Source organism: Mesitornis unicolor, unplaced genomic scaffold, assembly GCF_000695765.1.
Source record: "Mesitornis unicolor isolate BGI_N332 unplaced genomic scaffold, ASM69576v1 scaffold44445, whole genome shotgun sequence".
In the NCBI taxonomy this organism is placed as follows: domain Eukaryota; kingdom Metazoa; phylum Chordata; class Aves; order Mesitornithiformes; family Mesitornithidae; genus Mesitornis; species Mesitornis unicolor.
In genome coordinates, this window is record NW_010184311.1 from 1,125 (window position 1) to 15,302 (window position 14,178).

At 37.7% G+C, this 14,178-nt stretch overlaps 1 protein-coding gene across 1 annotated transcript; it reads left to right on the plus strand.

Moving 5' to 3' along the window:
• Nucleotides 1–293: 293 nt before the first annotated feature.
• SH3RF1 (SH3 domain containing ring finger 1) lies at nucleotides 294–13,823 on the plus strand (the record flags this gene model as incomplete). The annotated part of the gene is made up of 4 exons (XM_010184426.1): nucleotides 294–596; nucleotides 10,700–10,854; nucleotides 13,231–13,401; nucleotides 13,564–13,823. Coding segments are annotated over 4 exons (889 nt in total), but the record flags the coding sequence as incomplete, so codon positions are not given.
• Between the last annotated feature and the right edge of the window lie 355 nt (nucleotides 13,824–14,178).

The following is a 14,178-nucleotide window of genomic DNA, read 5'->3' on the forward strand; positions in this document are numbered from 1 at the left end:
GGCAGTGAATACTGCTGAATTAATCTGTGGCTGGGCTAGGCCGTAATGGTCTTGATTGACATTTTACCTCTGATGGGTAGTCCACACCAGCCAAACAGTACATGTGTCGAGTTTGTGCTGAAAGACTTGTCGTGCTGTAGTGACTGATTTGTAGAGTAGGTCAGTATTTAACTGTTTTAAGTTGTATGGTTTAAATTCTATTATATTATGAATAAAAGGAAAAATAGATATTTTTGTTATAATTGGTGATTTTTATAAGTAAAAGAATACTAATGTGTTACTATCTTTTGTAGTTTAACACAGCAGCCAAACAACTGATAGAATTGGATAAGCCCTCAGGTTCTGCTGTTGACTCTGGAGAAGGTACCTCTGGGGCAGCCCACAACAATTCAACCCAAAAGCACACCGATACTAAGAAAAACACCAAAAAACGGCACTCTTTTACCTCCCTCACTATGTCAAACAAGTCTTCACAGTCTTCTCAGAATCGCCACTCAATGGAAATTAGTCCTCCTGTCCTCATCAGCTCCAGCAACCCAACTGCAGCAGCCCGCATAAGTGAGCTGACAGGACTTTCCTGTAGTGCCCCTTCTCAGGTAATTTAAATGAAATAAAATACAAATCGTGTGCGTGTTTTAAAAGAATAAGTATATAGGCTTCTAAACTTGTCAGATGACTTCAAATTATTAATTATATGTAATTAAGATTTATATATGCTTTCGCAAAGTTTATCTTCCAACATGAGAGCATTTAAGGAAAACGTTTTACAACGCATCTTATACAATGATAGCAAATATATTTGTTCTTGTAAGCTACTTTTTTTTCCACAGTTGTTAATTTCTGAAGTGCCACAAAGAGTTTTATTAAACTGTGAAAACTAGAAACTGGAGTTATTTAAGTTACTGGTTTTTTTCCTAAAATTTAATATAATGTTAGATGTAACAAAACGCATTAAAGTAAAAGGTAAATTCAATTTGAAAATTTCATGAATTCCAGAAATGTACCATAATAATTTGATTGTGATAAGTAGTAATATTTATCTGGCTTTATTTATTTGTTAATCTCCGGTTTCTTTTAAGCTTTTAGTTACAAGCTACAGTAGTTCATGAAGTGTTGGTGTGATCTTACATGAGTTAGCAAAATATGTTTTATTTGCACTTCTTTGGGATCTGACAGCCCTTTATGGAAAAAAGGAAAACTGACATTGGTTAAAGTGTTTTGTATTGCTAGTTCATTATCTCCAAACTTTCTGAAATGTCAAGGGAAAAAAAAAGCAAGCAGTGTGATCCAATACTGTTTGCATGTGTAACAAAAGATCAGGTCTAGTCTAAAGTTACAGACAGTAGAGTACTGGTGATTCTGACCATGAAGCTTACAGCTATGTCAAACCCAGCTCTTATTAAACTACTCAGAACTGACCCTGCTGGTTTGTTGGTTTATTCCTTTGGCAGGTTCATATTGGTACTACCGGGCTAATTGTGACTCCACCCCCTAGCAGCCCAGTCACAGCAGGGACTTCGTTTACCTTCCCATCAGAAGTTACCTATGAAGCTGCTCTTGGTGTAAGTACCATTTAAGAAAACTCAGCCTTCCCATTTGTCTTTACTGTACAGTACTTTTTTTTCTTTCTTGAGTTCTGCTACATGAATTTGAAATTATGATTTTATGATGATTGTCTATGTGATAGAAAAGCATGTAAATTGAACTATAGCAAAAGCATTATTGATACAGTAATGTTTGCATCCTGTGATGCATATCCATTTCTCCATCCTTCCTCTGTCATTTCTCTGTAGTAAACACTACAGAGTCTGTAGTCTGTACAGAAGTCGACTTCCTTCCAGAACAGTGTTTGTTTTCAGCATGAGTAGGGAAGAGATTGTACTGGGGGGAAGGTTAGGGAAAACAAGCAAGATATTACAAAAAACCAACAACTCGAGACCACAGCTGCCAGATATTTCTGACTTAACTCAGTATTACCAAGATTCTCTGAAATCAATTTCAAAGCTCTGCTTTCTCCTAATTCAGTAAGATAGATTTAGTTGTGTGTGCCTGTGGCAGATGAAGAACAGAGACCAATATGAAAAACTGTTACAAATGGCCACCTTTTAGAGGAAGGGATACAACACAATGCTGTTTCATTTGGACGAAGAAAATGACATTGTCTTCAGAAAGTGCAGGATTTCATTCCAAAACCTACTGAAATTCTCTATTTTGGTATGCTTGTGGTGGAGAAGCTCTGGAATGTCCTATATCATGCCGCACTTATTGGAGCCTGCCCTTAACTGCAGTAAAGACTGTGGATATCAATTTTTAGAGATCTTCAAGTGAATTTAATGAACCTTTATTTTGATAATAGAAATTCCTGAAATTTAATACTTGTTTCAAGTCCAAAAATTATGCCCCTAACCTTTGGGGTGAGCAGGCATGGCTGAATAATAAATCTCTACTTAATTTAAAAAAAACCAAACGAAACCAAACAGCCCAAACAAAAAATCCCAAGGCTTGATCTTGTTTAGGTGTCTAATTACTCTTGCAGTCTTTAAAGCAAGTAAAATGTGCTGCTAAATGTTTCTGGGTTTGTTTCAACTTTCAGCAACTGCATGGTTTTACACGCTTGTCAGTGAAATCGAAGGCAGAATTGTCTGTCTTCTGTTACCAACTTTTTGTTGTTTAAGTAAATGCTTAGGTGTGGCTTGGTTGCAGCTGAGAGGTTGCATTTTGACAGCTTGCGTTGGGACTCATGTTTTTCAATCCTAAAAATTATGATGCTGTTATTTTCTGAATTATCTCCAGTACTTCCTTCTGGCATGGTAAGCACATTGTAAGCACATTCCAGAACTGGGTACCTTCCTATGTGGTCTTTTTCACTGATGAAAATATTGATAGTATGACCCGTATAATTTTATCCTGTTAGTCTTGTATTTATATCTTGAGAATTTGCATCCATTCCTTTGGCCTGAGTGTAGCACAAAACTTATGTTCAGCTACATATCCACCATGATCCCACGAATTTTCATCATCATTAGTGATGTTTTAATTGCTCTCATCCAAGTAAATGTATTTCACATTCTTTGTTCTTCAGACAGATGAACTTATTACTGATAATTATACAGACAGTGTGGTTTTGCTCTGCCTTACGCAGGTTGCGCTGTAGCAATGGTGTGTCTTGTTATTGTTAACAACTCCTTCAATCTGTGGATCATCTGTGCAGTCCTGCTCTTAAATGTACTCTAATCTGGAACCAATTCATACTCTCCTTATATTTATATTTAAATTTTAGTGTCAAAGAGCAGGTGATGGTGGAAGGGACCTTTGGAGGTCATCTAGTCTAACCTCGTAGAGCCAGTTACCCTGGACAGTGTCCAGATAGCTTTTAAATATCTCCAAGGATGCAGACTCCGCAGCCTTTCTGAGCAACCTGTGCCAGTGCTCAGTCACCCTCACAGTGAAAAGCTGTTTCCTAAATATTCAGACTGAACCTCCTGTATTTCAGGTTTTTTTCACTGGGCACCACTGAAAAGAGCATGGCTTCATCACCTTTGTACCCTCTCTACAGGTACTTGTGTACATTGATGAAATCCCCCTGAGCCTTCTCTAGGCTGAACAGTTCCAGCTCTCTCAGCCTTTCCTCATAGGAGAGATGCTCCAGTCTCTTAATTATCTTAGTGGCTCTTTGCTGGACTCTCCAGTATGTCTGTGTCTCTCTTGTACTGGAAAGCCCGAAACTGGACACAGTACACCCAGTTTGGCCTTATCAGTGCTGACTAAAGGGGAAGGATTGCCCCCCTTGATCTGCTGGCAAGACACCTCCTAATGAAGCTCAGGATACCATTACCCCTCTTTGACACCAGAGCACATTGTTGGCTCATGTTCAACTTGATGTCCACCAGGAAGGACCCTACGTTGGTTTTTTTTTTTTGCATCTAACACTGGAAACAGCTGCTTATATACTAATACATGTAATCCTTGTAATTCTTTCATCCTTCAGAAAATAGCTGTGAGTCCTAGGCAAGCAAAATCAGTTTGCGTTTCATTTGTGCTGTTAGAGTACAAGTCTACCTAATATTTATGCTGCAAATGTTGAGTAATTGATCTGATTTGTGGCTGAGGTACTCATGTTTTGGAGAGGATGGGGTAGGCAGGATTCAAAGCACAGTTTCAAAAAGTCTATCAGAAGTTGCTTCTTTTTTTTTCCTCCTCTCAGTAACAAACACTTTTGTTTGTTATTAAGTGTCAGTAGTTCTTTCTTTGATGCCAACATGGAAAAATACTTTATTTTGGTGCTGGAGCAAAGTCATTCAACCACCTCGGGTGCTTTAGTTTCATAAGCTTGTTCAAATGCGATCTCACCATTGGTACCCACAGGAATTAAATTATAGTGCTAAGTGCAGCATGGAGCATGCAGCTCCTGCCACATGATCGTCCTGTATCCTGAAGAGCTACTTTCTCTTTGTGATAACCATGTTCCTGGTTATGTTTGCAATTAGGCACATAATTCTCATTGAGAATCTGAATTATCCCTTGCCACCCTCTTTAAAAGTCAGTAACCTTCTGTGCATAGTGTTCCGTTTCTTCTTTACTTGTTTTCAGCGTGACTAAAATACAAGCTGGCAGCTCAGGCCACAGTCAGGTCATTCCTGTGTTCTTTTACTATAGATGATATTAGATGATGATGCAGTTCGTAGTCACAGGCTGTGAAGTTTTTTACATCCACTTTCCTCTTGCTTCATAAACTCTTATTTTAATTTTAGAAATGTGCAAAATGCTTCTGACAGATCAAGAGAGAAAGTGCTTTTCTTGTCTCTCTAGATGTTTCCCTTCTGGAAATACCTTCCCTGGCGTTAATTTTAAGCTACAGAACAATTGTGATTCTATGATTTAATATGTGAGAAGTTACTGGCTTGAGTCCTCCTGCTTTTGTAAGTATAAAATCCTGCATTTCTCTGAGCTTCTCCCTTTAGCTTTTTCTTCATTTCTGAATACTAAGCAAATGACAATGGAGTTAGATTGGAACAAGGAGAGTTTCTCTTTAGCATGAAGATTAGTTGGATCTTCTTCCAGTCAATTGTTTTGGTGTTTCTAACACTATTTAAAGTAACTGATTGTTCTTTCGCAGCAAGCTATTTATTCAGCTTCTTTTACTTCCTGCCAAACTCACATTAAGGGAGAAAGAAGAAATCAGAGAGGATGAGCATGATTCCCCATCAGTGAGGAAGAGGATATATTCCTTTACAGTAATCCTGAATTTATGCATCTTTGCTACATTTATCTGTCTGAATCTAGAAGTAGAGTAAAGCTAGCGTCTTATCTTCTGTAAGAAAGATGGCTTTTTTTGTGTGTGTTACGAGGAGATATTTTGAGCTGTCTTGTTGGGTAGCAAGTTTCTCTGAAACAGTTGAGATTAATTCCTAGCCCAAGGGAGCCTTTGAGTCTTTTATCTGTGTACATGTATAGGATCAAATGTTAGTTTGTTACATTGTCATTTTGGAAAATAATATGGTGGTTCAAAAACTATTAGTTGTATTAATTTCATTTTGTCTTAATAATATTTTGTAGATGCTCTTTGGTACCAAATGTTGTGTGAAGTAAGTAATTCACAAGTATGCAGCCAAAATTTTGTCTAGTGACCATATACACTATCTGTTACTTGTATTACTTAAGCAAATTTTAATTTTCATTCAGAAAACCTGTGGTAATTTCTTTAGAAGTTTTATTTTGCAGCAGCAGCTCTTTAGCCCAGTTCTTCAGCCAGCAGCATTAATCCTTGTTTTGTGTTTTGAGGTTTGATTCTTTGAAATTGAAGAAGCTATGAACTGAGACAAACTTCTCACAGCTGAAGTGTCTGACTGGTATTATCACTTACGGTGTTCTCTGGGACTTCAAACCACAGCTTTGCCCTTAATTGAGGCATTTTCTTGGCCACTGTCACTTTTGAACCTTGTAGGTGCTTAATATGTATTTGAAGTTCTTTATAAAATAAAAATAGCAGATGTCAAGTTCAATAGTTGTTGGGTGAAAATATGCACATACAATTATGTAAGGCTCATTTACTTGGGAGGAAATTCTTGGTTGTAATTTAGGAGGTAGTTATTTAATGAAAGAAACCTAGTTGCCATAGATTTTGCTGAAAAACTCTTAGAGGAAGTATGTGATTTGAACCATGGTATGAGAAAAACAGACAAAACAGCCTCTGCACAGCAAAGTTATTTACATTGAAAAGCAGCAGAAGAAAAACAGAGTTTAGTGATAACAGGTAACTTACCTTCTTGAGAAGTTTTAAGTATTTGGGGCTGCAGTTAACCTAGATATCCATATTGCTACTTCTGCAGATTGAATATGTTGACCTTGAAATGATGTCTTGGTATTTGTACTTCACTAGCAGAAATAGGTGGTCTTCATTTGGATGATGTACATTCACTTAAGTGCTGAAGGTTTCAAAAATTAAAAAATTAGTGGTTTTTTTGTGGTCCTGTTCTCTTGCCCACGCACACAAAATATTGCCCCTCTATGTTAAAGTTTGTAAGGTAGCTTGACTTATTATTAATGAGGCACAAGCTCTGAGCGTTATAGTATACTGATGACATTTAGCTCTCTTTCATGTAGTTCCAGCTGATTCAATAGTATAAGTCAGTCAGGAGGAAGTTTAAATAAGAACTGTGTCGGAGTTTTAACCAGTAAAAATTGAATTCAACTGCTGTTGGAAAGAGGAAGCAGCTAAAAGAAACTATGAGGTTTTGTATGAGAGGCCTGTTCTTGATAGCATATATTTATAGTTTAGGAACTTTGTTAAACATGAACCTTGATTTTTTTAGCCCTCAAAGGATTTTGCAAGTCATACTTTTTTTTTCCCCCTAGTCCTTGTGGAAGCGAAGACAGTAAATTAATATTTTCTCCACTGCTGTGCCTTTTGTTTTTCTTTGGGTGAGCTGATTATTGATCTTCAGTTGACTGATACAAGAATGCAGCATAGTTATATTGAAACATAGTAATATGTATGAGTTTTCCAGAACATGTGTATAGGTACTATTTGTAGTTTTTACATAAATTAAGTATCAAATTATGTAATGTTTCATTTTCCAGTGACCAAAAAAAAAAGAAATCTATCACTTACTTGTTCTTTCGTATGCTTGAAACTACACTTGTCTGAAAGGCAGTTGTGGAAACTTTCAGTTTCCCCCCCTCAACTGCCTAAAAGAAGAATAGTCTTAATTATTTTGATTAGCATAGTTTATTAAATCACGTGAGGTTTGCATGTATTCTTTCACAGAATGTTGAATATGGGAACCATCAGAAAACTAGTGTGTACTCTGGTATTAGATATGTTTCTTAATAGCTAGAAAAATGGTTCCATGCCAGAAGACTTCTTGAAAACTTGGCTAGAGCATTTGGATCTATTTTATAAAATTGGAGCAGTGTAAGCTGAGGAGCCTTAGTCCTCTAAAGCCTATCAGGTAGTTTATTTAGATTTCTAAGTACTTGCCAAGTCTTTAGGAGTTTAATTGGGCTGTGACTCAGTGCAGGTTTCATTACTGTAGTAATAGACACAGGGAGGGGAGCGCTACCTGAATAAAGCAGAATAAAATAGAGCTTGGAAGGTGCCTTTATTGCAGGTAAAAATTCAGTGTATTTTGTGTGTTCAAGTGAATTAAATACAACACCCAACATTTGTGTCTTTAGAGAGGTAGGAAGTGTGGAATCATGACAATCTTGATACTGTGCATGGATGGGTTTAATTTTAAAGGTTTCCAGCTAATCATCCTCTAAGGTGGATTTATAGGTTTTACCATGTATAAAGGAATCTAGATGCCTAAAAAAAAATTTGAATTTAAGTTCTGTAGACAGATTGCCTAGAAGTTAAATGCTTACATTCAGCCTGGATTCAGCTAAGACATTTGTTGAAGCTGACTGGGAAGGGGAAATCAGAGAATCACAGAATAACAGGGATTGGAAGGAACTGCTGGAGATAATCTGTTCCAACCCCCTTCCTAAAGCAGGTTCACCTAGAGCATGTTGCACAAGATCGCATCCAGGTGGGTTTTGAACATCTCCAGAGAAGGAGACTCCACAACCTCTCTGTACTCTCTTTTCCAGTGCTCTGTCACCCTCAAAGTAAAGATGATTTTCCTCGTGTTCAGGTGGAACTTCCTGTGTTGCAGTTTGTACCCATTGCCCTTTGTCCTGTCACAGGACACCACAAGAAAGAGCCTGTCCCCATGCTCTTGACACCTGTCCTTTAGGTATTTATTTATAAGCGTTAATGGGGTCCCTCCTCATTCTCCTCTTCTTCAAGCTAAACAGCCCCAGCTCTCTCAGCTTTTCAGCGTAAGAGAAATGCTCCAGTCCCCTAATCATCTTTGTAGCCCTCTGCTGGACTGTCTTCAGTAGTTCCATGTCTTTCTTGAACTGGACAGAGTACTCCAGATGTAGCCTCACCAGGACAGAATAGAGGGGGAGGAGAACCTGACCACACTCTTAATGCACCTCAGGATACCATTGGCATTCTTGGCCACTAGGGCACATTGCTGGCTCATGGTTAACTTGTCCACCAGGAGTCCCAGGTCCTTCTCTGCAGAGCTGTTTTCCAGCAGGTCACCCCCTAACCTGTACTGGTGCATAGGTTTATTCCTCCCTTGATGCAGGAGCCTACACTTGCCGTTGTTGAACTTCATTAGGTTCCTGTCTGCCCAGGTCTCTAGCCTGCCCAGGTCTTCCTGCATGGCAGCACAGCCTCCTGGTCTATCAGCCACACCTCCCAGTTTTGTATGATCAGCAAACGTGCTGAGGAGGGTACGCTCTGTCCCTTCATCCAGGTCGTTGATGAATATTGAACAAGACTGGAGCCAGTACTGACCTCTGGGGAACACAGCTAGCCACAGGCCTCCAACTGGACTGCACTGCTGATCACAACCCTCTGAGTTCTGCCAGTTCACCCAGTTCTCAATCCACCTCACTGTCCACTCATCTAACTCACACTTCCTAAGCTTACCTGTGAGGATGGTATAGGAGACAGTATCAAAAGCATTGCTGAATTCGAGGTAGACAATGTCCACTGCTTCTGCTGTAAAGCAACAGAAAGAGAAAATGTTGGTATTTCAGTATGAATTATCAAGATATTTTTATAAGGTTATTGGAAGGATGGAGATCTAGAATGTGAAGCAAATGCAACTGCTGTTCTTGTAAATAACTCAACTAGTCTAAGTATTAAAGCTCACAATGATGTTTCTCCAGCAGGTCACATCTACTTTGTGTTGGACACAGGAGGCCTATTTGTTCTTAAAAAATTGTTTATCTATGATCAGAAAAAAAGCTTTAAATAAAATAGGAATATTTCACAATACACCATGCAGTTTATATCCTAACTAAGCATAAGAATTTTGACTGAAAAACTATAGAAGTTAATCAGTTTTCTTTAGCTTTGAAAGCTTTTAATCATGCGGTTCTTTACTGTGTCTTGTCAGAGTAAGACTAGTTCAGAGAACTATCTTTTTATTAACTCTTTCACAGAATGCAGTGAGGTAATAATCACACGGTGTAGAACTAAAACTTTTTCTTACAGGTTTTTGTTTAGAATGAACAAACAAAAAGCCCACCTTTAGAAGTAGGCTGCTTGAGGGGAATTAAAATGACTTTCAGTTATATATTTTCCAAACTGATAACGTAATGCTGTGCATTTATATGCTGATGTACTGGAAGAGTCAGGCAGTCCTTCAGGACATTTTGTTAATTTTTTTTTTTTTTTTGCTATGTGGTTTTTAAACCTGAAGTGGGATGGTTGAGAGTTCTGTTTCAGTATTAAAGGATTGCATTAAGTCAAGGATAATGTTTGAAATTAAATCAGTTTTATATTTTCAAATGTTGTAGATTTTTTATTATTCTTTTTGTGTGATGTAACACAAATAATTATTTTTGGAAGGGGACAAGGAAAAGTTCTGCTTTTGTGAGACACTTTTCCCAGAAGTGTCACTACACAGCATCCTAAGGAATCATCTGAGGCTTTACAGAGCAGAAGGTAACAATTGCTCCATTGATTCTCAACAGGCATAGAAGCCTGTGGGCAGGACCCCCCCTTATGATCTGCCTGTAAAGGAACTATGCCTTTTTACTGGGGAGTTTGTTAAAGATTACCAGTCTTGATAATACTGAATTTCAAAAGCTAACTCTTTAAACTAGAAGAATAGGAGAAAGCAGTAACAATAGCTCAGTGACTGTGGTCTCATATTGTGCTTGCTTTTGTAACCCATACATCAAAAGAAAATTTCTCCCAGAAGGGGTGGGCTTGGGTGCACTGCTGCTGAATTGTATATTATATTTCAGCTTCAGGTTACAAAAACAACCATGTTTTGAAGTACAGTCAGCAGTAGGATGCAAAATATACCTCCTGGAAGGCTTCTGAATTTTTGTTGAGTCCTATCCTAAAGATGTTATAATTAGAAACATTGCTTTTCATTTTTCCAGTGCTGAGAAATTGCTTGTCGTTTGCTTAATTAGCTGCCAACACTTCAAGATTTTAAACTGGAAAACGAGAAATACAGACAAACCTAACTCTCCAGTTATATAGTACCACTAGGTAAAGGAATACTGAACTCAGATGGATTTTTTTTTTCCCTGTTTCCTTAAAATATTATACTTTTTTGCAACTGATTCAACTCATGCAACGATATTGATCATCTGTTGCTATTTTTTTTCCTCATAAAATCAGGATATGAATCCTCCACTTCCACCACCACCTCTCTTGTCTGCTGCAATCATCGCATCAGCCTCTTCTGGACCTCAGTCTGCAGGTGTAATACAAAGGCCTACATCAGGATCAACTGACCAAATGGCACATTTACGACCACAAACTCGTTCCAGCGTGTAAGTAAAACTTGAAACTTTTCGGCGGTCAGAAAAATGGAACAAGATCAATAACTTGACGTGTACTTATATCACACCAGCTGGCTATGTTCTGCTAGAATTCCCAGAAAGCCAAGCATACGACTCAGGGGAAAAAACCAACAAAACATACATAAAGGTGATATCCCCAAACAGCCTTCATGCTGAGGGTTATTTATGTCTTAGGTAAATATTAGCAGCTGTTGCTGTGTATAGAAATGACTCGCTTCAAAGATACAAAATATTTATCATGCATAAGATGAGTGAATCCTTGAGTTAGTGATAACTCACAACTGGCAAACTCTGGAGTGAATTTAGTCAATGTTGTCTGTTACGTATGGAATGAAAAGGCTATTCTCATATGGAATAACTTATGCCAAAACACGAAGTGCTGTGTTCATTTAGACTGTTATATTAGCATGTCACTGTCAGACTGCTTGTGTAAGTTGCAATTGAAATTTGACTGAAGATTCAACAGTTCAGTTAATTAGTGGGTGGCAATTTGGAATGAAGGCAGGAAGCTGCTAGTTAGCATTATGTCTTCACACTTGTAATACAAGCAAATATGCGTCATCCTCCTGGGTGAAAATATTTTGCATATTAATCTTTGTTGCTAACAACATCTTTCTTCTTAGAAACTTCTCTGTGTGCAACTTCGAGAATAAGAACAATGAAAGAAAAAATAACATTCAGGAGTGGCTGAACCGTCTAATAGGACATGTTTGAGTAAATCAAGGACTGCTTCTGTTTTGTGTCTTTGTTTTTATCTTCCCATGAGGTTTTCTCCGAGTCCAAAAGAGCACCCTTCTTGTATAGCAGGTGGTTCTCGATTTGGGCTGTTTCTTTGGTGTCAGGCATTTTAACACTGTTTCATATGGATTATTGTGCTTAATGCATTTAATCAAGTTCCCATTTATCACCATCCTCCATCTTGAAAGGGTTGCTCTACATGAGGATATTAATGAAATTTGTAATGATTTAACTAAAAGGAAAGTTAATGAACACCAATTAAAGCACATCAGTTGTTTGCTTATAGAGCTGCAGTATGTGGATTTGTAGATCACCCCGAAGTCATGTACCAGTGAAGCCTTTATTTGCCAGTGTATCATATTTTGCCTTTAAAACATATTTTAGACTTGCTTTATGAGGTATCTGTATTGCCTTTAAGCATTTTTGAAGATAATGCAGCATTTCCTGGGTAAACAGCAAGGAACAAAAATATAATGCAAGTAAGATAAGCATACAGTTAATGCTGTCATTACTGTGCTAAAGAGACAGTTTTGACAAGAGAATGTTTTGTAAAGACACTTTTTTACCCTTGGTGTAACAAGGGGAGTGGGAAGACAAGCATTGTAATTAATTGTGGATCCTTTTTCAAAAAAGGGGATATTCTACCCGTTTACCCTCATAGGCTACCTCTTGTAAAAGGTGTATTCTGTTTGAAAAAAATGTTATTTCCCATAGGTTTAGATCCATAATTATATAAACATTTTTATAAAGGCAGTTTAAACATTTTTCTTATATTCAAACTGAGGTAGAAGAGAGGGCATTGTGGTGGTTAAAGCAAGATTGCTTCTTAATGTGATAATAGGAAATTGTACAATCTTATTTGAACACTTCCCTAGGAATATTCCAGCATACAACTGCAGGAGCTTCAGTTTTATTTTTACTTTCTTTTTTTTCTAAGAATGACTACTTAAAAAGAAAAAATGCAAAATGTTTCTGAACTCTCACTATGATTTCAGATGTGCTGTAATACGCATTAGTGTTGCTTAGGAGGTAAAAAAAGAAATAACCTTTACAAGTGAATAACTGCTAGCTACCTTGCCCATACACTTCAAGTTCTAGCATTGTGTCTTTTCTTTTTCACATGCGGTTGCACACAAATTCCATTTTGCAGTGTGAAAAGTAGTTCTGATAACGATCTTTAACTCCCAAAACTTCTTGCTCCCCACCACTCATTTAAAAAAAAAAAAAAAAAGTTGGCATGTCACAAAGTGTAAGAGATACTAGAAGCAGGTGTAGGGAGAGATAAGCAGGGTATGCTGGGATCTATACCTGATAAACACCTGTTTAATTAAGTTCACTAACTTAATTAAGAAAATGAAAAATCTTATTGGAAGTATTATACATTACATTAAAGTGCAGTTAGAAGGATATTCTTAACAGTCATTGTTTCCCTTAATATCACCATAATTTCTATTTTAACATTGTAACAGTATGATGGATCGACACATAACACATAACCCTTTCTGCAGTGGCTTCTCATCTCTGACTGAACTCTCTCACCCAGAAAGCACAAGTGATGTTTTCAGTTGTTTCAGGCTTGTCCATTGCATCTGCTTTCCTGTCTTTTAGGTATATTGCTATATACCCTTACACTCCTCGAAAAGAAGATGAACTGGAACTACGGAAGGGAGAAATGTTCTTAGTGTTTGAACGCTGTCAAGATGGCTGGTTCAAGGGAACTTCCATGCATACAAGCAAGATTGGTGTTTTTCCTGGAAATTACGTGGCTCCAGTTACAAGGTATGTTTTTGTACAAGTGTCTAAATAGTTTATCTAGTTTCAAGTCCAAAATTACTCTGTTCTTGTATTTAATGATAAAATTAGATAACAGAAGAGCTGTGGGTTTTAGTAACTAGATCATTTTTCAGTTGTGTTTTACTGTTTTCCTTTTAATTTTGGCAGGACAGTGACAAGTGGATCACAATCAAAAGTTCCAATGTCTACTGCTGGTCAAACAGGACGAGTGGTAACTATGGTCAGCCCTCCCACTGCTAGTGGAACATCTCAGAAGCTCCAGGGGAATGGTGTGGCAGTGAACTCCAGCACAGTACCCACAGCTGTCGTTTCTGCAGCACATATTCAAACGAGTCCACAAACCAAGGTCCTTCTGCACGTGACAGGACAAATGACAGTCAACCAGGCTCGCAATGCAGTTAGAACAGGTAGAAAAACAAATAAAGTTTTTTATGTGTGGTAGACAAACTGTAGGGTCTCTTTGGGCAAGTTGCTAGAGTCAGGGTATGTGTAAATATATGTTGAGTTTTTTTAAGGCATTTTTTGTATATTTTTTTAAAAGTTGAATGGTTTCTGAAATGGCTATTTCTCTCTGAATTGCTGAATCTTATATTATTCTTCTCTAAGAAACTGTGTGTACGTACATACCGCTGCTGTTGGGAATTTATATGCAAGGTGGAATTATTTTATTCCAGCAGTATCTGGGATGGAGGCATTCTTTGAGCTTCTCTGAATCACAGAATATTTAGGAATTGGAAGGGACCTTAAAAGACCATCTAGTCC